Source organism: Agelaius phoeniceus, chromosome 4 (assembly GCF_051311805.1).
Source record: "Agelaius phoeniceus isolate bAgePho1 chromosome 4, bAgePho1.hap1, whole genome shotgun sequence".
NCBI lineage: Eukaryota > Metazoa > Chordata > Aves > Passeriformes > Icteridae > Agelaius > Agelaius phoeniceus.
The window spans coordinates 29353699-29373985 of NC_135268.1; the positions used below are offsets into that span (position 1 = coordinate 29353699).

The 20287-nt window shown below is 41.7% G+C and overlaps 2 protein-coding genes across 12 annotated transcripts in view; one reads left to right on the forward strand and one right to left on the reverse strand.

Annotated features, from left to right (window-relative positions):
• Nucleotides 1-7360, forward strand: part of MANBA (mannosidase beta) — a 60348-nt gene extending 52988 nt beyond the window's left edge. For 6 of the 7 annotated variants that reach the window (XM_054633798.2, XM_054633799.2, XM_077177190.1 and 3 more), the window contains 3 exons: nucleotides 248-1513; nucleotides 3758-3865; nucleotides 6974-7360. In XM_054633798.2, the coding sequence (XP_054489773.2) occupies nucleotides 248-472 (225 nt within the window). In that variant the 3' untranslated portion in view covers nucleotides 473-1513; nucleotides 3758-3865; nucleotides 6974-7360. Of the gene's footprint in view, nucleotides 1-247; nucleotides 1514-3757; nucleotides 3866-3983; nucleotides 4023-6973 lie in introns of all 7 variants that reach the window. The other variant, XM_054633795.2, reaches the window with a different exon arrangement.
• Nucleotides 5687-20287, reverse strand: part of NFKB1 (nuclear factor kappa B subunit 1) — a 57765-nt gene continuing 43164 nt past the window's right edge. For all 5 annotated transcript variants that reach the window (XM_077177189.1, XM_077177188.1, XM_077177187.1 and 2 more), the window contains exons 15-24: nucleotides 19054-19195; nucleotides 15844-15958; nucleotides 13654-13855; nucleotides 11820-11989; nucleotides 10886-10988; nucleotides 9879-10000; nucleotides 8997-9063; nucleotides 8520-8692; nucleotides 8214-8385; nucleotides 5687-6564 (exon numbers count right to left, since the gene is read on the reverse strand). In XM_077177189.1, coding sequence (XP_077033304.1) covers nucleotides 6377-6564; nucleotides 8214-8385; nucleotides 8520-8692; nucleotides 8997-9063; nucleotides 9879-10000; nucleotides 10886-10988; nucleotides 11820-11989; nucleotides 13654-13855; nucleotides 15844-15958; nucleotides 19054-19195 — 1454 coding nt within the window. In that variant the 3' untranslated portion in view covers nucleotides 5687-6376. The remainder of the gene's footprint in view (nucleotides 6565-8213; nucleotides 8386-8519; nucleotides 8693-8996; nucleotides 9064-9878; nucleotides 10001-10885; nucleotides 10989-11819; nucleotides 11990-13653; nucleotides 13856-15843; nucleotides 15959-19053; nucleotides 19196-20287) is intronic.

Sequence of the window (20287 nt, forward strand, 5' to 3'; positions counted from 1 at the left end):
TCATAAGGAGATGGCAAAGTGATAATACTTCTTGGCATTTTTCCACAGTGTGTAGTATTCTGTAGGAAGGCTCTAGTAACATTTGCAGTTTTTACATGATGCTTAGATATGAAGAATACTACTTCTGATGAGATGTGATTGTTCAGCCTGTTTTACTGGTATGCAGGTCTTTCCCAGTTTGGGTGTAACTGGGGTCTTCTTTAACATGTATTTTTTTAATAATACATATTTTTTATTTCTCTTTCAGGCCTCTGTGTCCCAACAAGATGACATTTATATATTTGTTCTTCAGACCACTGCAATTGCTCCTTTTGTTACTCTGGATGTAGGGAGTATAAAAGGCAGATTTAGTGATAATGGTTTCCTTATGACTGAAAAGAAGAAAACAGTTGTGTTTTATCCTTGGGAACCTACTACTGTTGAAGAGCTAGAAAGTTCACTAATCTTGACCTCTCTACTGGATGTTGTCTGAGAATACTTCATTTCATTCTAGATAAAGAGTGAAACAGGAGGAGAAATAAAAATTAGAAGAATTTGATTGAAGCTCTGAAGTGACATGCACTTTGAGTTGGCTGAAGAACATACTGTGTCTTCCTGTCTCATGAATTTTAACTGCTGGTTCATTGTAAAGATACCAACAGCAAAGCTTACATATAATATATGTGGTGTATTGAAAACACATCCGTATTTTTTTCTAGTTTCACTATGCTGTGAGTGGAAATTCAGTTTAGGATAACAGCAAGGTGTATGCTGGGAGCAAGGCAGAAGGGTAGGGAGTGAAACTGGGACTGCCTCCAGCCACTCCATGGGCAGGTTGCTAAACATTTGGCTTGTCTGTCAGCCGTGGTTTGGAATGCAGCTGGGATCTTGCTGGGGTTCCACAAGGATCTCTGTCCACCCAAGCAAATATTAATTTTCTTGCAAAGCAGAATGAGCATCGCAGTAGGTGGAGTTTGAAGGAGCTCTGCCACTGATGTCCATCGCTGTTGTCAAAGCAGCACGTGGGCATTACTCAGTGGTGGTGTGGGGGGTCTGGGGCACGTGTGGGGGGAGCAGCTGTGTGTTCCACTGGAGAACTCAGACTCAGTTTGAGTTGTGATCACAGTTTTAATGAGCATGTTGGTACCTTGGTGTTAACCAAAACTGACATAGTCCTGAGTGAGAGGAAAAACTTACAGATGAAAGGGAAATGATTAATGAGAGTTTCTTACAGATGCTTTATTGGGTCACCAAAACAACTAACTGCAGTTGCATCTGGTTCAAAACAAGTCCTAGTTAAAAGAAGACATGAAAACAATCAAAATATGGGTGTGTATGTGCCAATGTTAATAGATTTTGTAAAATAGATAGGGAAAATGACATGAGTAAAACTTAACAAATGCAGGCGCTGACAAAGGAAATTAAAAAGCTGTTCTGAGAGGCATCATGGGCCAACAATACCAGAAAAATCCTTCCATTTTTTTGGTGTCCTGGAATCAAGGTGGAATCAAAGCAGCAGTAAAGTCAACATAAGGTAAGAAAGAAAAAATGTAGAGAAAATATGATTAATATGTACTGCTGCAGTGTATTAGGAAGAGGGCAAGTCTGTTGATGCCTTTCTTTTACATTGATGGAGAAATGTCTCTTCCAGCAACATCTAGATAGAATTTCAAAATGGCACTTAACAGTGTTAAATAAATAAAACTTCGGAGGAATCACTTGTTTAGAGACAATCAAGAGACCTGTATGGAGGTCAGTGATATTTGTTCATCTCAGCAAATGAGTGAAGTTTAAGATGTGTAGAAAAACTTTTGGATTGCTAGAAGCAAAACCCATTCATTAATTATTAATTTGGATAGCTGTGACCTCATCTAGCCTGTCACAATTTTTAGGCAAAATCTTGAAAGAAATGATGTGGTACATGATTAATAAGTGATGAAGTGGCTATGCAAATAAAGTCTACCAGCACAGTTATACGTAACAGCATTCTATTATTTTTTTCCCTGTTGCTTTCTGCACTTACCAGATTGACATAGCAAGGTTTGGGATATTTTAAAAATTATTGCTGTATTTGAAGGTCAGGAGCTCCCTAAGGAGTAGGTTCATTCTTTCTCAATGAAAATCTTTAATTCAGCACTAGGTGCCATTGTGAAAGATTAGCAATTGCTTAAGCCAAATGCTTGAACTCAAAACAGAATTTAAAGGGGAAGGTCGACTTCCATTATTGTTTTAATCCTTAATATGTTCTTTTGGTTTCCTGGTGTTGTAGCAGGTGTGTGTTTATAGAAGCTGTTCTCTCACCGTGCAGCAGTGGCTGTAAGGTGTCCTTTGGTTAACCATTGTTACTTTGGCAGTGGCATTCTGTGCTATATTGGTTACATTGTTCTGCCTTTGTCTCAGATCCGGGCAGAGATAGGAAGGCAGCACTGACAGCCTGCACTCCTATGAACACATCCATCTTGCCAGCTGGCTGTTGTTACAGCTGCAGCAGCTGTAACCTGTATCACCAGTTCTCTCTGATGGGGGTTTGGCAGCCGGAGCCTTAGGACAGCATTTGGTGGCTGTGGTGCTTGTCCTCAGTGTCATTACATTATTGGTGGCAGCAGCAGAGGGGACTGGCCCTGTCTGTGTTCCTTCAGGGTACTTCCTTGCAATGTCTTGTTAAGGACCAGGGAATTCTCTTGTGCTCATGGCCTTTGTTTGCTCCTGGGCCCCTCTGGGCTGTTCTCCAGTGATGGCAAAAGCAGCAGCCAGAGTGCCCCACAGCCATGACAAATGCCCTTCCAGAACAGAACTTGAGAGCAGGTTTGGGAAGAACACTGTATGGTGTTGGCTAATCTGTTGTCCTAAAACCATTCTCTGGCTGGGATTTAGCTGTGAACACATTCTGGGCTTGCAGAGGCCATTTTGAGCTTTGGAGGGCACCTGTTTGTACTTCCTGCCACACAAGGAAGACTTATTTTGCTCCAGTTTACTGGAGCATGTCCTTGGAAGCTTTTTCAAGTTCTGCATTTTCTCCAGGAAAGAAGCATGCAAATGTATCTAAAAATTACTCTCTAAGTAAGTGTTCATAGTTCTCTGTTAGTCTTTCTTGTTACCTGCTGTTTGCATACCTTGTGGTCTGGACAAATATTCTGCCTTAGAAGCACATCTTTCTCAGTACTTTTACTTCTGTTAGTTGGTTCCCTTTTGGTTTTGGATATCTGTAGCAGAGACCTTTTCATTAACTTGAACCAGTGTCAGGAGCAGAGAGATGGGCCAATAAGTTTCTTATTTTCAGTACAGGAGAGCTGGGGTTTGAAGTTTACAAGCCAGCCTTTTTATTGCCAGAATCACTGTTTTCTTTCTTACCCACTTAGGGTACCAGGAATTCATGGTTTGAAGTTTTTAGGACAGGTTTCAATCCAAGAGTTGTGTTTACATAACCTTGCTTTCCAGTCAGATGTTACAAGGTAGCAAAACAAAAGCCCCAAATTCATTCAATTAGTGTGGAAAACCAAAACTTAAATGAAAAAAGGCCATCTCTGTAAGAAGTAGTCAGTCAGCAGAGACCTATAATACCTGAACTAGTGCTCTTCTGCATTGTGCATATGGCAAGGGTGACTGGATGGCTAAAAAATTCTATAGTAGTTTGGTTTAAATGAGGCCATGGGAAACCTCTGCAGCCTTGGAAAAACATACAACAGCCTGGCTCTAAATGGGACATCAGGCTGCTTCATAATGCTGAAAGGAGGAAATCAACTCCTTGGTCATTAACTTGTGTTGTCTTTTGCTGTAGGAATCTTTTGGAGCCAGCAAAAGTTTGGACTAACCATTGGCCATTACTCTAGAACTGCTTTATTTCAAGGCATGATCACCCAGAAACACCAGAAGCTGTGGATGGTGGGTGAGTACTGACCATAAACTAGCAAATGGGCCCCAGCATTCCTGTCACTTTACTTGGGGGAAGCAAGAAGAGTGGCTCTTTTTTCTTAAATGTGTGAAAAAAGCATTTAACTTTCCAGGCAAGGGAGAAAAGACAGTTCCTACACCACTACATGTAGGTAAGATTCTTATCCTCCTGCAGTCCACAGAATCTCAGAATGTTGCCTAGATCTTCCAGTGATTTCCAAGTTTGTACATACATGCCAAGATGATGTCAGGAAATGTACAACTGTAGCAGGCAATCTAAAATCAAGGGCAGTTGAACTTTCTGAATCATTCATTTCATATCAAATGCAGAGAACAGCTGAAGAGATCTGTTGTTACAAGTTCTTCTGCTTTCCACAATTTTCTGTTGTTTATTACTGCAGCAGAATAGCACAATAACAGAGTGAGCTCTATTCCACTGCACATATAGATTAAGTTTGGAGGTTTTTCTCTATAAGCCAGGTGTAAACAGATGTGCTCAGCAATATTTTTCTATCTCTAAAGAAAGGGGAAAAAACCAAGAAAGATTAAAGTCTTTTTTATTAAATACAATGAAACTGAGAAGCTGCCAGGCTGCCATTTAAAGCACTTCCATACATAGGGCCTAGGGGACCTGCTGTGCATGATCACTAACCTGATAAACAGCTATTATGCAACATCTGGTCACAAAGTGCTTTAAGGAAATACAGATCCAGGTGGCTCCTGGTGGTTTAAAAGCAGAGCTGGTCAGAACTAAAGCTAAAAGGTGTGCATAACAGCCAGGGTGCCCTGGTGATCTGCAGCATTGTAGAAACCTCAGTAAAAATCTCTGCCAGCCCCCTGAGCTGTGCTGGAAATTCTTTGGAAGCAGAAGGTGTGTTTTACTTGAACAGCAGCTCTCCTGGGGCCCAAAAAGCCCCTCCACTCCTGGAAATATAAAAACCTTTGCCTGTTTCTATTAGAGCTGGAATACAAAGAGAACACTGGAGAAGTACATTAATTGAACAAAAATCTATATGCCTTAGACATTGCCTGGATGATTATACATACAAGAACTGAAAGAAAGAATGAATGGTACTTTTATTCATCTTCTCTGGAAGTAATTAACATTCTCAGTAATTCAGCTGGATTATAAAATAAATTGACAAGTTTTTTTTTTTGTTACTCATCATTTAGTTCATTACAGCAGCTACCACTCTAAACAACCATTTTCAAGGTTTTTTTGATTCATTTTCTCAGGAGTGACACCTAGGTTACTGAAGACTGAGCTAAGGCAAGAACCACCCTGTCACCACTCTTTCTTTGTGCCACAAAAGTTGGCTAGAGGTGACAGTGGTACAGTGCCCCTCCTGTTTTTTTTATCATGAACTCTGATGTCTGTTCTGTTTAGTTGGGCCAACATCAATAACAGGACACTCACCGTGTCTCAGAACTGATGTCAGACAAGAAGAAACACTGCTCATGAGCACAGTTACTACAGGAGATTCTAGATAGCCCAAAGGAGAGCTGTCTCATCAGAAATTTGCTGAGACACTAAATAGTTAGTTTCAGTGTAAATGATTTTCTGCTGCCATAATCATGAGAACTAAAACAAGGAAGAGGCCTTAATCTCAAAGTACGGCTGCTCAGTGGTAGCTGATGGTCCTGCTCTCCCTCCATAAAAGATACTTTAGGCTTAAGACAGGTGACTTGCAGCATTTCATTTTAGTGCTTGGAAATCAGCATGATCTTGTATCAATGCCTAAAATAGAGATGCTAAATCTTCAATACCTCTACTTGAAAAGTAATGTAAAAATCACAGCAGGCACAGACAGGAGCATTAATTTTGGGGTTTTATTATAAAAGTAAAATAAAAATAAGCATTTAAAAAGCACGCTTTTCCAAAAAGGAACAGATATAAAAAAACCTATTTACAAGTAGGAAAATGCCAAACTTGAAAAATTTTTGAATAAGAGGCACCAAAGTTAAGTTTAAATACATTATTTGAAATATACAAGATTCTTTTAGGATTCTCTTTTTTTGCTAAGTTGTCTCTGTTGTGATTAAAGTAATGATTTTTCTTTGCCAGCTATTTTATAACCTGTTTGCATGCAACTGTGCTGCAAAAATTATGAAGAGAGCAGCTAGAAACTGTATCTTCTTATTGCTCCTGTGCTTAGCCTCTTTAGTAAGTTTGTATTATGCATTAACAACTTCTTTTTCATCTGTAAAAGAAAATCCTCACAGACCAGGGAAGTTCAGTCAGTCTTTGACAGCATCCAGACCTGTGTATTAATGCAGCAGTGGAGCCCTGGTTGTTGTAAATGGCTTGTAAATGAACACAATTAAATGTACTTGAGGAAGGAAGCAGTGGCTAGGAGTCAGATGCTGCAGTTGCCATTTGTTCGGGTTCAGGTGAGATTCTTCCAGTGCACTTTTGGTTGTGAGTTCCCTTCCCTCTGGCCAGGATGACACTGATGTAATTTGAAATGTCCCATTTCTTCCTGTAACTGCATATTGCCAACTATCACTAGTCAGCTATGTAATTGCTTTGCCCTGAGCTTTGATGTCCATAGCCCAGGGCCATTTTGCCAAGTGTTAGTGAGGACTTGCTGCTCAGAGAGTCTGAGTAGGTGAAGCTCAGCTTGCGGAAGGAGGTCTCCACACCACTGTCACACACACTTTCAGCGTCTTGGAATCTGCTAGTGTAGCGCTCACCTGAGGGACAGAGAAAAGGGAAACATCATCAGTTGTGTGGCTTGAGCAAGGTTGCTTTGAGAAAAGCCTAAGGCATATAAACCAACAGGGTCAAGCTCTTCAATAGGAAAATAGGTCTAACATGAGGTATTGTAATAGGAAAAGCTGTACTGAATGTTTCCAGGCCACCAAAGCATGTGATCTGATGTACTGCTGGCAGAGATCAGCTTGCAATTGGAAGTTGGATGGGATGAGAAGCCTGGTGCTCTACTGACACTAATGCTGTCACTGCAGTTGGGTTAGGACTCTGCCCAGCTGTGGTGATCACAGGGCAAAAGCTTCTCTGGTTCTCAGAGTCACACTCTGTGCAAGTGTACAACTCCAGGATGAGGCTCCTAAAACTTCTAATTCATGTTATTTCAACTTACAGATTTCTTTTTGAGACAAACATTTGAAGAGCTTTCATCTAGTAAGTGACCCCAAAATAGGAACAAGTCAGTAGCATTCATCACCTGTGCAGGATCCACAGAAGGAGTGCCTGACTGTAAGCTGAAACTGAAGGTACGATGTGGGATCAGTGTGACTAAACCAGTGGTGGTACCTTAAGAGTTCAGTCTTGTTCTTCTAAGCAAACATCTTAAAATAAACTATGTGATGCCCTCCATGTTGCAGAGAGAGCAGAACCCCTCTTACCCTTCAAGATGAATCTAAAGGGGCAATATGTGTACAAGCACATTTTTGGGTGGGTGTGAAGGTTTATTCCATGACTGACCAAACAGTTTTCTATAGAGAATAAACTGGCAATGTTAGATTGGAATGGAGTGACTGTGGTGTTTCTTTTTTCTTACCAGAAATACCTACAATGTTTTTACACAGGGTGTAAGTTTCCACATTTGGCTACAGGCAGCACTACCAGTGTTTGAACAGGAAAAAACAAACATTTTTGTTACTAAACCTGGCCAGGTAATGACTGAACAGCCCTGATAGCAAACTTCTCACAATCTCTCTTAGAGTTCCCTTCCCAAAACCACTGTAGAACCTCTGTCATTGAAGTTGCTCAGAACTCAACTGGACATAACATGGGCAACCTCATGTCATGTTCCACTGGCCCTGCTCTGAGCAGATAGTTGGCCAGCAGGACTCCTCGAGGTCCTGTGTAACCTAAGCCATCCCCAGTTTCTTTGCCTACAGAACACTGGGACATTCTGGAGTGCTACACATTGTGGAAGGAGAAATTTAATACTGAAGTCTTGCCAAAAAGTTTAAGAGCCCAAAACATTTTTGTTTATCCAGCTGAGGGGGGGGGGGGGGGGGTTGGAAGTCAAAAGCTAATGGCCTTTGTACACATCTAGAAGATAATTGCCTATATTCCCAGTACATCCAAGGCATTAACCATTAGCAAATGGCAGGTGTCTGGTTTTAGCAAAGGGCAGCAGTAGAATGAATACTGTGATGCAGGCATGCTGATTCAAGTGGTTAATTTTTCCTCTCTCTTCTATGTCTAGCAGGTATCTATGATGACAGGGGTCACACTGCAGTAAAATATTTCTGAAACAGTGAAGCAGTGTGTGTAAGAAGGTGTGCAATCCTAACAGTCCTAGATAGAGTGGGGAGGGAGTACTGAAGAAAGATCTTAAATGAAGCTGTTCATATTTTGCTGTCAGTTTTACCTGTCTCTCCATTTGTGAGTGGCGATGATAATGGAAGTGCTTTTGCTGTGCTGTCCTCCAGGGGAGGCGGTCTGTGTGAGATGGACAGTGCTTCCTGAATTATTTCTATGGCTTCTGTGTGATCCATCTGTCTCAAAGCAGCGATCAGCTCTTGAACTGTACCACCAGACACCTGAAAGAGCAGACATCAGACACTCAGCATGATCCAGGCTGGCTAAAACTGCAGGGCTGCACTGTCTCACTGCGCGGGAGAACAAGGTTTTCTACATGTATCGATGTTCTTTATAACCTGTCACAGCACATTACCTCATAGTTATCCAGCAGGGTCTTCGATGGGGAAGGACTCAACCTGAAGGCATTATTAAGTATGCCAAGACCCAGTTTTTGTGCTAGGGTGGACCAGTTTTTAGTTGGATCAGGCAATTCCAATAGTTTGTAAAGCTGCATCTTGGAATTCTCATTCAGCTCTCTCAAATGTCCTGGGGAACAGAGAAATACGTTAGTTTATTATTTATACAAAACATGCACCAGTTCATTTTTAAGCAGAAACAAAGCCAAACAGAGTTCAATCCCAGCATTTACAAATGTATTGCTGCAATACTGCAAATGTACTCCTTGTCCTTGAGACATCTTAAGGGAATCATGCTCATTGTATGAGTGAGGGGGTGGGAGGGCACATCTTCTCTCTCAGCAGCTCAGTTACAAGCAGGGCAATGTCTTCTGCCACTACTCTTTCAGTACTCAATTACTAGAGGGATATTGTCAAGTCTTTATAGGTATTACCTTGTGTGAGTAAGTCCTCCAAAACCTCTGCTGACTCGTAGGGTTTGCCATTTAATATGTCATACACCTAAGAGAATACATTAAAGTCAGTATTTAGTAGAAATCTGGTTAGTGTCCATTAAGTCTCAGCAGTCTTGTATAAAATTCCATCTGTAAATCAGCATTTTTTTTCTCTCCCAGGTTCAGTATGACTAAGGATACTGTACAAAACCTGTGCTAAACTTTAGGGAGAAATCTTGAGAAGTTAATCTCCCTTTATTTTAAGCTGTGTCGTCTGGCAACTATTTTCAAGACACAGAGGAAGTCTTGGCAGTAAATAAATGGCAGTAGCAGAGACTAGGCAAGGAGCTGCTGCCTGCTGATGCAACCAGTCATTTAAAACAAAGCCTGGGTTAGATTTTCACCTAAGCTTGGTACCACTCCCAGCTCCAGATGAGCAAAGATGCTGACTGCTTATCCTTTACATTCACACCAAGCCACATGCACAATAATCAGCTCAGTCACTGTTTGGGTAGAACACAGGAGTGCATTTTCCCACCACACACAGGCTGCAGTTTGGAAGAACACTCAGCAAAGAAACCCCTTCCAGAATGGGCCTTCAAACACAAGCTGCCCACCCAGGTAAATACTTTCCCACACTGAAGACTGTAGAGCAACTGCTTCAAGAACTTCCTGGTCATTTCTGTTCAGCAGCCTTAGTTCAGTGGAGCTTTCTTCCAGTGCTGTTTCATCAGGGGAGTTTTATAGCTGAATTAGCTTAATTTTTGATGGCAAATTCATCAAATTAATTGCAATAATTTTGGATGCAATGAAAGGAGCTGGCTGAGAGAGCTTTATAATTAGAAAAAACCAAAAAACCAAAAGAGAAAACAGACCACATACCTCAGAGGTGGCTGCCATATCCAGTGGTGTTGTTCCAGGCACAATCCCTTCATCATCATCATCATCTTTCACATAGTCTAGATCAAACAATGGCTCAAAGTTCTCAATGTGAGGATTGGCACCTGAAAAACAAGGAGGGGGGTGGGAAAGGGGCTTCAAGTTGCTTCTCAATAATATTTAAAATATGTCTTCTATGTACTGAATGGCAAATCAGCTGATTTACTCCAGGTGAATGATATTTTATATTAAGCTAGGAAGTAGCTCTTTTTTTCAGTTACATTTAAATACTGTCACATCTCTGTACAATGCTGCTCTCCATTATAAAGAGGGAAAAAAACTGATAAGCTGAGCCTTAGGGCCCAGAGAAAGAGCTCTGGTTGTATCAACTGACTCCCAGTCCCGTGTTGCCTCACACAGCACAGCATGTATGTGATGAAGGGATGGTGTGGTGCTGCTTTTTAGTGTCAGAGAAAGTGGGGGTGTTTTAAAAGACCAAGCAGGCAGCCTCAGCAATGGGAGGCTTGGGTTTCTGTTTCAAAGGAGAAAAATTAGGTTTAAGTACAATTGACAAAATGTTCCAGTAAATACTCCAACCTAATTCTTCCAAAGTGACAGCAGTAGGAGACACTACAAGCTCATGCTTCAGTGATGGTATTTTCTTTTTTGGCTTTTTCTTTCTGAAGCAGTCCAACACTTATCCCAGATACATAAAAAGATCTCTTCTCTGCTTCTTCAGCTATAAAAGCTACAAAAGATACTCAAGAAACTTCCCAAAGTCCTCTTGAGAATTTTTTGGACCAACATAGTTTGCCTTTCCAGCCATTAGATGGTGCTGAAGAGTGATTAGTATAGCACCTCAGAGCAGGACTTTCTGAGGAAATTCAGACCTTCTTCCTTTTAACATCTGACTTCCTCCACACGTTTAAACAAGTTCATTCTGCTTTGCAGCCTTTTAACTTGAATTGTCACTGTGAAAGAGAAGTCTCCAGCAAGATCTATTTCCATACCTGCTGCTTTGAGAACTGCTGCCAATTTTGTGGAGCCCCTTCCAGCTGCTATGTGAAGTGGAGTTGTCCCATCATATGTAGTGCTGTCCACATCTGCATCGCCCTAAGGTTTTGTTGAGTGGCAAAAAAGAAAAAAAAATCTGTACAATGCAGCTGCAGAGGCTCATGTCAGCATAAACACTGCTACTGTGCAAGTAAGCACCATTCTGTGTCTGGTAGCATAAAAACTCTAACTGTTGCCTGAAAAGGAGGAGTTAGAAAGGAACCACAACTGTCTACATGCATAGAGTGGTAGTGTGCTCCAGTGTTAGAGCAGGAGGCACAGGGTATATCTCCAAATAGGTCAGGTAGATAAAAGCCACTTTGCATCCCCTGTAAAACTTCTGCCATCTGCTTGCCCCTGGCCTTTGGTGTGGGAGTGGTGTGCACAGAATCCTGCCCTCCTGCTGCTCATCAGAACAGCCAGGCTGGTGGCACATCCATGCATGAGCACAGAGGAAAGCTACACAGCCAGCTGGGGTGTGTAGAATTAGGGATACCAGGATCAAGGTGTTATGATGAGATAAATATTTACAGATTACACAACTACATCTCTCTGCACAACTCTATACCTGTTCTACTTCACACAAAAGAAGGGATGAACTTCTTCATGGTAACTTCAGTGCCTGCCAGCCTTACTCAGGGCAAATTATACACGGCATATGCAGTCAGGTTAGGGTCACAAACTCTAAATTCCTCAACTTGAGCAAAAGCTTCACCAGCTGAACAAAACAGTAACATTATCAGTAACTTTGCCACTATACCAGTTCAAGTAATCTGGTCAATAAAAAGGACCCTCCCCCCTTACTTCTGTCATTCTGAAGCATTCTAGGATTGTCAACAGCTTATAAATATGTAATTGAAAAGACCTGGAAGAAAGAAATTCTGCCTTTACCTCAAGCAAAAGGCAGCCTGCCAAGGGGATGTTCTCTTGTTCAACAGCCAAATGCAATGCAGTTCGTCCAGATTTTTGTTCCTGAGCATTGACATTAACTCCAGCAGCAATCAGCTGTTTGAGGCAGGACATGCTATTTGCCATCACCACCATGTGAATTGCACTGAGACCTGCAAAACAAGACCCATCCCTCATCTGCATTAATATTGTAAAATTCAGAAATGTCACAGTAATGAGTTTCAAAGTGAGAAAACTGTAAAATGAGTTACTGTAGTTATCTGAGCAGAAATAACATATTTTGCCTGCTTATACACTAAAAGATGACTGAATCATAGAATTTTTAGGGTTGGAAATGACTTCAAAGATCATCTAGTTCCACCCCACTCCTGCTGTGGGCAGGGATACCCTCCACCAGATCAAGCTGCTCAAAGACCCATCCTGGCCTTGAACCTACTTTAAGGAATGAGGCATCCGCAGCTTCTCTGGGCAACCTGTTCCAGTGTCTCATCATCCTCACAGTGAGGCATTTTTGTCTTAGATCTAATCTAAACCCACCCTCTGTCAGCTTAAAGCCACCTTCCCTTGTGCCATCCCCACATGTCCTCATAAAACACCTCTCTCCAGCTTTCCTGTAGGCCCCCTTTAGGTACTGGAAGGTGCTGTAAAGTCTCCTCGGAGCCTTTTCTTCTCCAGTCCCAGCTCTCCCAGCCTGTCTGCAGAGGAGAGGTGTTACAGACCTGTGAGCATCTTCATGCCCTCCTCTGGCCCTGCTCCAACAAGCCCATGTCCTTCTTTATGTTGGGGGCCCCAGACCCTAAGGGAGTACTCCAGGTGGAGGCTCAGGATGAAGTTAATAGTGTTAATAAATATGTTCTTTGTGCATAAATTGGAACTTGGAGAGTCAAAACCATGCAAGGAGAAAAAAATCAGATTACAAGGTGGAACAGAAGGCAGGAACTACAGAGCTCACCTAGAGCATCTTTTTGCCTCAAGAGAATAGCCTTAAAAAGAAAATCTGTATCTTGGTACTAAACAAATAGGTACCCCACAATGGCCCCATCTGCCACTGAATATCTCCTCTAGAAAATGGTTTGGAGAGTAACTGGTATATTTTAGTATCATCCTCCTGTAAGGTCACAGTGACCTGACACCTCAAGAATACCTGCACCAGAAAGATAATAATAAAGCCTTTTTTAAAAAACCCAACCAACGCCCAACCAAAAAAACCTCTCTTCCTGAAGAACTGAACACAGTTTTTTGAATCCACGATGACAATTTTAGGTCAGACATTTTACAATCTATTAGAGCAGGAGTACTAGATTGAAGTCCCCTGCGCACTGAAAAATGGGAGAACTGTCTCTTTGTGGTTATTTTACAGGCTCTAATTCTGGATGGTCACAAAGTGCCAGATATGAAACTCAATACTAGTGCAGAAACTATTTCTAAGGGGATTTCATTCACTAGGCAGGAGGAAACATTTTCTTCCAGGGGGATTTTTTAAAAAAACCAAGGGTGGCGTAAGGAACAAGATGAACACAAGTGCTTGAGGTTGTGTGATATTAAAGAGAATGTGCAGGGACAAAAATTAAAATCCATGCTGTGTCACGTGACCATTACCAATCTTCCTGTTCTGTATAACCAGAAAACTGACACGCCTGTCCTCTCTCATCTGTGCCTGCAGGCATATTAAAACCCAAGGACAGCATATGCAAAATGGGGAAAGATGTTATTTTCAGGGTCTGTATCTACCTGTGTAGCAACACAGTGTTGGCAGGAATTGTGGTGTGTTTGTCTAGTAGGGAAGGGCATAAGATAAGCCATTATCTTTCCATACCTTCAGCATTGGGGAGGTTGACCATGGGAGATACCTTCTCATGCCTGAGGAGTAGACTCAAAATCTTGTCATCTCCTTCAGTAGCAGCTAAATGTAAGACAGAATTGCCATGGCGATCCAGAAGGCTGACATCTGCTCCAGCCTTCAGCAAGTCTTCCACCACCTTTGCCTGCTTTGTGATCACTGCCAGGTGCAGGGGGGTCTGCAAGTGACAGAAGCAAGCCATAAGAAGATAAACAAAGCTACATCACTTGTACAGAAATCTCTGAAACCTATAAAACCTCCTAGTGTGAGAAGATTGTACACATATGCAAGATTTTAGTTGGCTTTGGAGTGGTGTAGCTTCTTTTCTACTGAAGACTACAAATAGGGTTTCTACGTACTGGAAATAAAATAGAGTTTCTACGTACTGCCTTGCTGATGTCAGCAGCTGGACTTTGGGAGGAACAAAGATGCTGCCTACTCTATAAGCCAGGGCACTGACCTGGCTATTTGAGCATTGCAGTGCAAGGGACTCAGGAAATGAGGTCATCCCTGTGCCCCCCACACACTGCAAGCCGGCTTCCATGGCTGCCCCATCACCAAGTTCATGCCACAGTGGGAGCACACATGCTTTCCAGGCCCTACTCAAGGCCTTTAGCAATGAACCATGCTTTCATTTTGCTCCTGAATCAGAGATTTGCAGCCATGGGCACAGGAGTTCCTTATGGCTGCACAGAAAAGAAGAACATCCTGCAGGTTCTGTGCACTTGTCAAACTGCAGAACAATTGTGCATTTATGCCATGTGTGTTGAACTAGCTGATCCCATTTGCACATTCCCCATTTCTGTGCACCTGCAGCACTGAGCAGTGCTCAGGCTGGAGGTTTTGGGACCTTCCAGAGGTTGGTTGCATACTGCATTCTTGTCAGTTCTGAGCAGCATCACACTGAACATACATATGCATGTATTTAAACAGTAAGCATTCTAATGAGGTCTGGGAAATGGTAATTCCAATACTAAAATAATTTAAAAATTGAGTAAGATTCCATATCTAGATTACCTTGACAGAGGACTTTAAAAATAAAGATTCATTCCAGCTCTGCACAATAAGCTTGTGTTTGTCAATACATCTGTCAACACATTTGCAATTAATTACTGCATCTGTAAGGTATATGTCAACTTTCAGAATATCTGCAGAGAAGGAAAATTCTAGCCCAAGCCTACATTCTCTTCTGTCAATGGCTTAAGGTTTAAGTTGAAGGTAGGGAGAGCTGCAGAGGTTCTGTATTTATCAGGGATCAGGTCAGGGATTTATTTCCAGTGTAGAGCCCAGCTTTGCTTCCTGTTTCTGTTAAGCACAGGGCACAGAATTCAATTTAGAATCTTCTGCTTAATTTCAGCAGCCTCCACGTTTCAAACTTACTTTATAAGAACATAAAAATGTGAAGGAAAACAAGTCAAAATAAACCTCCTGGGACTACCTATACAGAATTAAAACCTGCCTTTACTGTTCACAGCAAAGCAAATGTCACAAATGTCAGAGTGCTGCTCAATGGCATGCACAATCTCTTTATAAAGAGATTCTTTTCCAGGCAAGTTCCCACAGCTCTTTTCAGAACTTGAATTACAATGCAAACAGGCCAGACTATAGCTGAGGAGACAGAACTGTGCCTGCCAGTTGTTTTCCTCCTAGGTTAAAGCCAAGGGGATGGGCTTTTCTCAGTTACTGCAGAAATGAAAGGGAAATCTTGGTGCTTACATGATGGGCACAAATACAATCTGGGCTGTAGGAATGGCAGAGGGTATTATGGCTTCCACATGTGCCTACAGATAACTGATGATGCAGGAACTGACTCATGATCCCAAGTTAAGCAGTGTCAGAAAGGGCAGAGGAGTCCAGAGCTGGCACACTGTAATCCATACCTCTGGTTTAGTGACAGAGAAGCCAAATACTGAAGCCATGAACTGAAGAATTTACTCTTTTTGGCCTGTTCCACAGTTAGCCCATGGAGACATTTCTGTTACCATCAAGAGAATTATGGACTAAACCAGTGACAACATGATCTCTTTCCTCCACAACCTTCCAGTATATCCTTGTTTCTTAAACTTGTTTGCATCAGTCTGATCTCTTCCCACAAACAGCAAGTTGAGCAATTTCTTTTTTACTGGCTAAACAATCAGCAACACTTATACCCCCACAACTGCTCACCTGATAGAGGTCATTTCTCATGTTAATGATGTCATTGTAATTCAAACGGGGCATTACTTCCAAGAGGTTTTTCACCAGCTCAGTATGAAAGTGGATAATTGCTAAATGAAGGACACTGAAACAAAAACAAAAAACAGATTAACAAATTTACAGTTTTCAAACTTATTACAAAAGTTTCAAGGCTTTGCTGTAGATCTGAACGCATTCTCATATAAACACTTGACTATTAGAGATAATGATTCCAACACTACGTATCAAGACCTAAAATGAATCTCAACACTGAAAAAAACCAGATCAGAAGGTAACTGTTTAACCCTTCAATCACAAAAGCAAACTCAGGATGGCTTTTGCTGGCCCTCAGCATTACTTTACTACCAGGCTAATATATAAAATGTGTGGCACAAAACAATTATTTCAGAAATCCTCAGATTCTGTGCTGGTTTGCTGTTTTTTCATATTTTGAATTATGCAGCAGATAAACACTTCTTACTGTGAAAACCTTCCTGCAGAATTTCCACAAGCCTCTCTGCTACCAAAGCAGATTTTCCCTTACGGGTTTCCCCAGATCTGTGGGTTTTTCTTTATTTCATTTTCAAACAGAAAGATGACTAAGGACTCAGGCCCAGTGACTAACAACCACAGGATTTGCAACTGTGGCCAGAGGGATCATACCAAAAAAGCACCTGTTTTGAGACATGAGTGACTGCATAGCAAGTCACTTTACTTCTACTGGGTTAATACAATGTCCCCTCTTCTCCAAAGGCAGGTCCCTCACCACCAGTGAGGGTTGGACATGCTACATGGCACCAGGAAAAAGCAGGTTGTGAATCCATCACTCCTGTCCCACAGAGCTCCATTTGCCTTGCTACCTTGTACTTCATTTGAAAATCATGCCCTTTGTTTTGAACCATACCCTGCCAAGCCCTCATTGGCACATGCTGACCACCTTCTAGATTCATCTTTGAGCAAGTTGCTGCTGACACAAAATATCAGCACAGGACACGTGGTGTGTCTGTTATGCCACTCCAGAAACACCTGAACAGTCTCAGATTTACACTTTTGTCAGAAAAATAAAAAGGAAGTTCCATGCCATTCAGGGCAAGGAGTCATCCAGAAATTGAGACAGAGAGCAGTCAAAACCAGACGATATTTTAAAAAACAGGAAAAGAAATTTACAAATCAAACTCACCCTTAAAGGGCATTTTTTGCTGGTTCTGTATACTGCTACTTGAAGTATCATGGCACATCCCTCCTTCAACTCCCCTGTGATGTACAGTCTCACCATTACTGGAAAAGTGCTGTTCCTCTGCTCTGACAGATGCTTTTCATTATGCTCTGTATCATGCTGACATTTTATTTCCAAATCTCCAAACACATTTGTTCTTCCACTTTTGTTCTCATTTCAGCAGCAAGTATTTTAATTTTACCCTACCATTCTATGTGATGCTGCTGATTAGACCATGAAGGGTCAGTTCCATTTCTTAAACATTCCTACATGAAAAGATGCATTTGAGCACCACTGCAGAGCCATCAGATATCTACAGAGCAATGGTACTGGTATAAATACAGTCACAGCCAGTGTCACTGAGTGTCTACTGTAAATATACACTAATCACAGGTTTCTGGGTTCTGTCTCAAAGCCATAAATCGTTGACAGCCAAGTTTTTTGAAATGCTTAAGCAAAAACTTGCTAGTTGCCATATAATTTTAATGATTAAAGTGCAAACCAGGGCAATTTATTAATTAATTTTCACCTTTTTCTTCTCCCCCAAGAGAGCTGGAAGACAATCACCAAAGCTTTGCTTTATTAAAAAGTTGTGAAGTAATACAGATGTGTATTATGCTCACAGAAGAAATCCATCTCAGGAGAAAGGCAATGTGAATTTAAGCTTCACATACTTGCAGGTATTTCTTGATTCAGCAAGAAAACAACTATTTATTATAGTACTAAGAAGTATTTTAACTTAGTTAAAATGCCCTGCAAGTCCAGATCGGAGGAGCACCTTTTTGGTATTTAAATGCAGGCCCTACTTGCTCAATACACTTTTAAGTCCCCCCCTTTCTTTTCTTAAACACAGAAGCTCTACTTTCCATAGCACTTGTAAATGTTGTTGCTAGCTCCCACCTCCTTCATATTCCTGCTTATCTCAAAGCAGACATTAGGTTTCCAGCTGGAAAGCAAAGCTTGTAAAGTAGCTCTCTCTGTGCAGTCTCTCTCTGTAATCTGAGGCCTATTTTCACTGAAAATGGAGTGAAGGTGATAGCCTTTCTCAGAGTAATTGAACAGTGGGATACAGTCTCAGTCACTTGAAATTTTCCTTCTAGCAAGACATCTTGAGGCTTATCTGGCTTCTACTGTTCAAAACGCTACAATTTAAGGAAATGTAGGTGATTGCACAGGGCCTGCCAGCTAAAAAGTAAGGATGTCATAGTGTCACTTGCTTATGCAAGAGATTATCTTTGCATTTGTTCAGAGCCCTTTTGCTGAACTTCGTTTTAAATAACTACTAATCATTAGTTCCTCACAGTACTTCACTCTGAGTTCCACAGAACCTGCATGGCTGTAAAGTAACAAAGTGGATTTCCACTCCAGCTCACATTATTGAAAGACTGATATGCAAATATTAGCAAGTCTGCCACAAGCATCTGTGCAATTCATTGGAAGACAACACAAGTACAGTACAGACATAAGCAAGAGCAAAATAATGTCCTCTGGAAAGAACTTGATGTCAGTGGGAGAAATGCAGTATGGACCCTCCAGCTATTTTTTCTCCTGGTGCATCTCTCACTTGAAGCATCCTATGAAGACTTAGGGACTTGCATGGAATAAAAAGCAGGGCCCTCTCCTTCAGCACCAAGCTGAGGATCCCCATACACCGTGTATCATGATGCAAGCACAGCAATTCATGCTCAGTCAAGATTTTGAGTAAAAAAGGGCAAAGAAACTCAAACTCACAACATGCTCAGCATACTCTCACTGACCAGATTATTTTGTGACAGGTACTGGATCAATGAAGTTTATGGTGTATGTGACTTCTTTGCGAATGAAACAAAAGTGTCTAAATCACAGCTGTACCTCTCCCAAAGAGCAGAAAGGAGAAGTGGCGCCATCAGTGATTGGCACCCACGAGGGACAGAACAAATTGACTGCACCATTCTGCCCCCAAACCCATTGGTTTCAACCCAGCAAGTGCAGTGGGGTCAACTCACTTGTCTCCATTGTCATCCTGGACAGCGGTGAGATGGCGCTGAGCTGCCAGCAGCATCTTCACGTCTCCAGTTACGGCGTAATCGAAGAGAGCGTTGCAGTGGCGCCTGGCAAGCTGCATGGCCTTCTCCAGGAACAGGGCATCTGCAACACAAAGTTTCCTCTTCATCAGCTCACTTGTTTTCCTTGGAACACCACCTACTTTTGACAGGCACTTGTGCTGTCACAGAAATACAGCACCAAGCATTAGTCACTGCTTCACTGAGATGGTTGCTAATTACTTCTGAGAGGTGAGGACAGAGGGAATGAATGCCTGGGAAGGAAAACTAGGTGCATGCTGAGCATTCAGGCAGCAGGAACCCTGAGAACAGTCACATCTGGAAGCTCCCTCTGGTTTGACTGGCACTGAATTAACAGCACTGATGTGCAATTGTGTGAAATGATACAAAAGGAGCAGAAATTGGATCTGGAACTTGCAGGTCTGAGTAGTTTTTCCTTGAGGAAGCTGAGGCACGGGAAGCGTAAGTGACCCATCAAATAATGCAGAGAAGCTCAGAGAAAAGCTGTGGAATAAATGCAGGGCTTTGCACTCCTTCTCCAACTCAAATCATGCAGTCTAGCCTGCACAGCAGCAACACAGAGAGTCTGTTCTTCTGTTTAAAACATTTCACTTTTTGCAATGGTTAGTACTTGTTTCCTGATTTTAGAATTATAAAATGGACAGCTACTGAGATTTCAAAAAGCAGAAGTTGTCATGGTGGGGAGGCAAAAGGGAGAAATGGGAGGAAAGAAACTCATTTGCAGATATAAGTAACTCTAGCTGCTCTGTCCATACTTCTGTGATTCTGTATCAGCAAGAAACTAGTGAAAATGAAACAGATGAGCTCTGAAACTACAGCGTCATTCTGTGAAGCGGTATCATCTGAAACCAGCCTGTATTTTAAACAGTTTCATGTTTCTATAAAACCTTGTAAGTTTGGGAATTACAAAGTGCAAACAAGTACATCAGACTATGTCATTTAAAGCACACATGGGGAGACAATAGCCAGGATTTCCAGCTACACAAAACCAGGCATTTAACCAGGTCAGAAGTGTGTCCCTGATGAACAGGAACACATCACTGCTGTAAGGCAAAGACTTACTCAGCTATCCATGGAGCTTATTGTTCTGGCCAGTACATCCCTGTGGCTGCTGCACTATATGCCTGATGGATTTATATTTGCTATTTACCTCTTA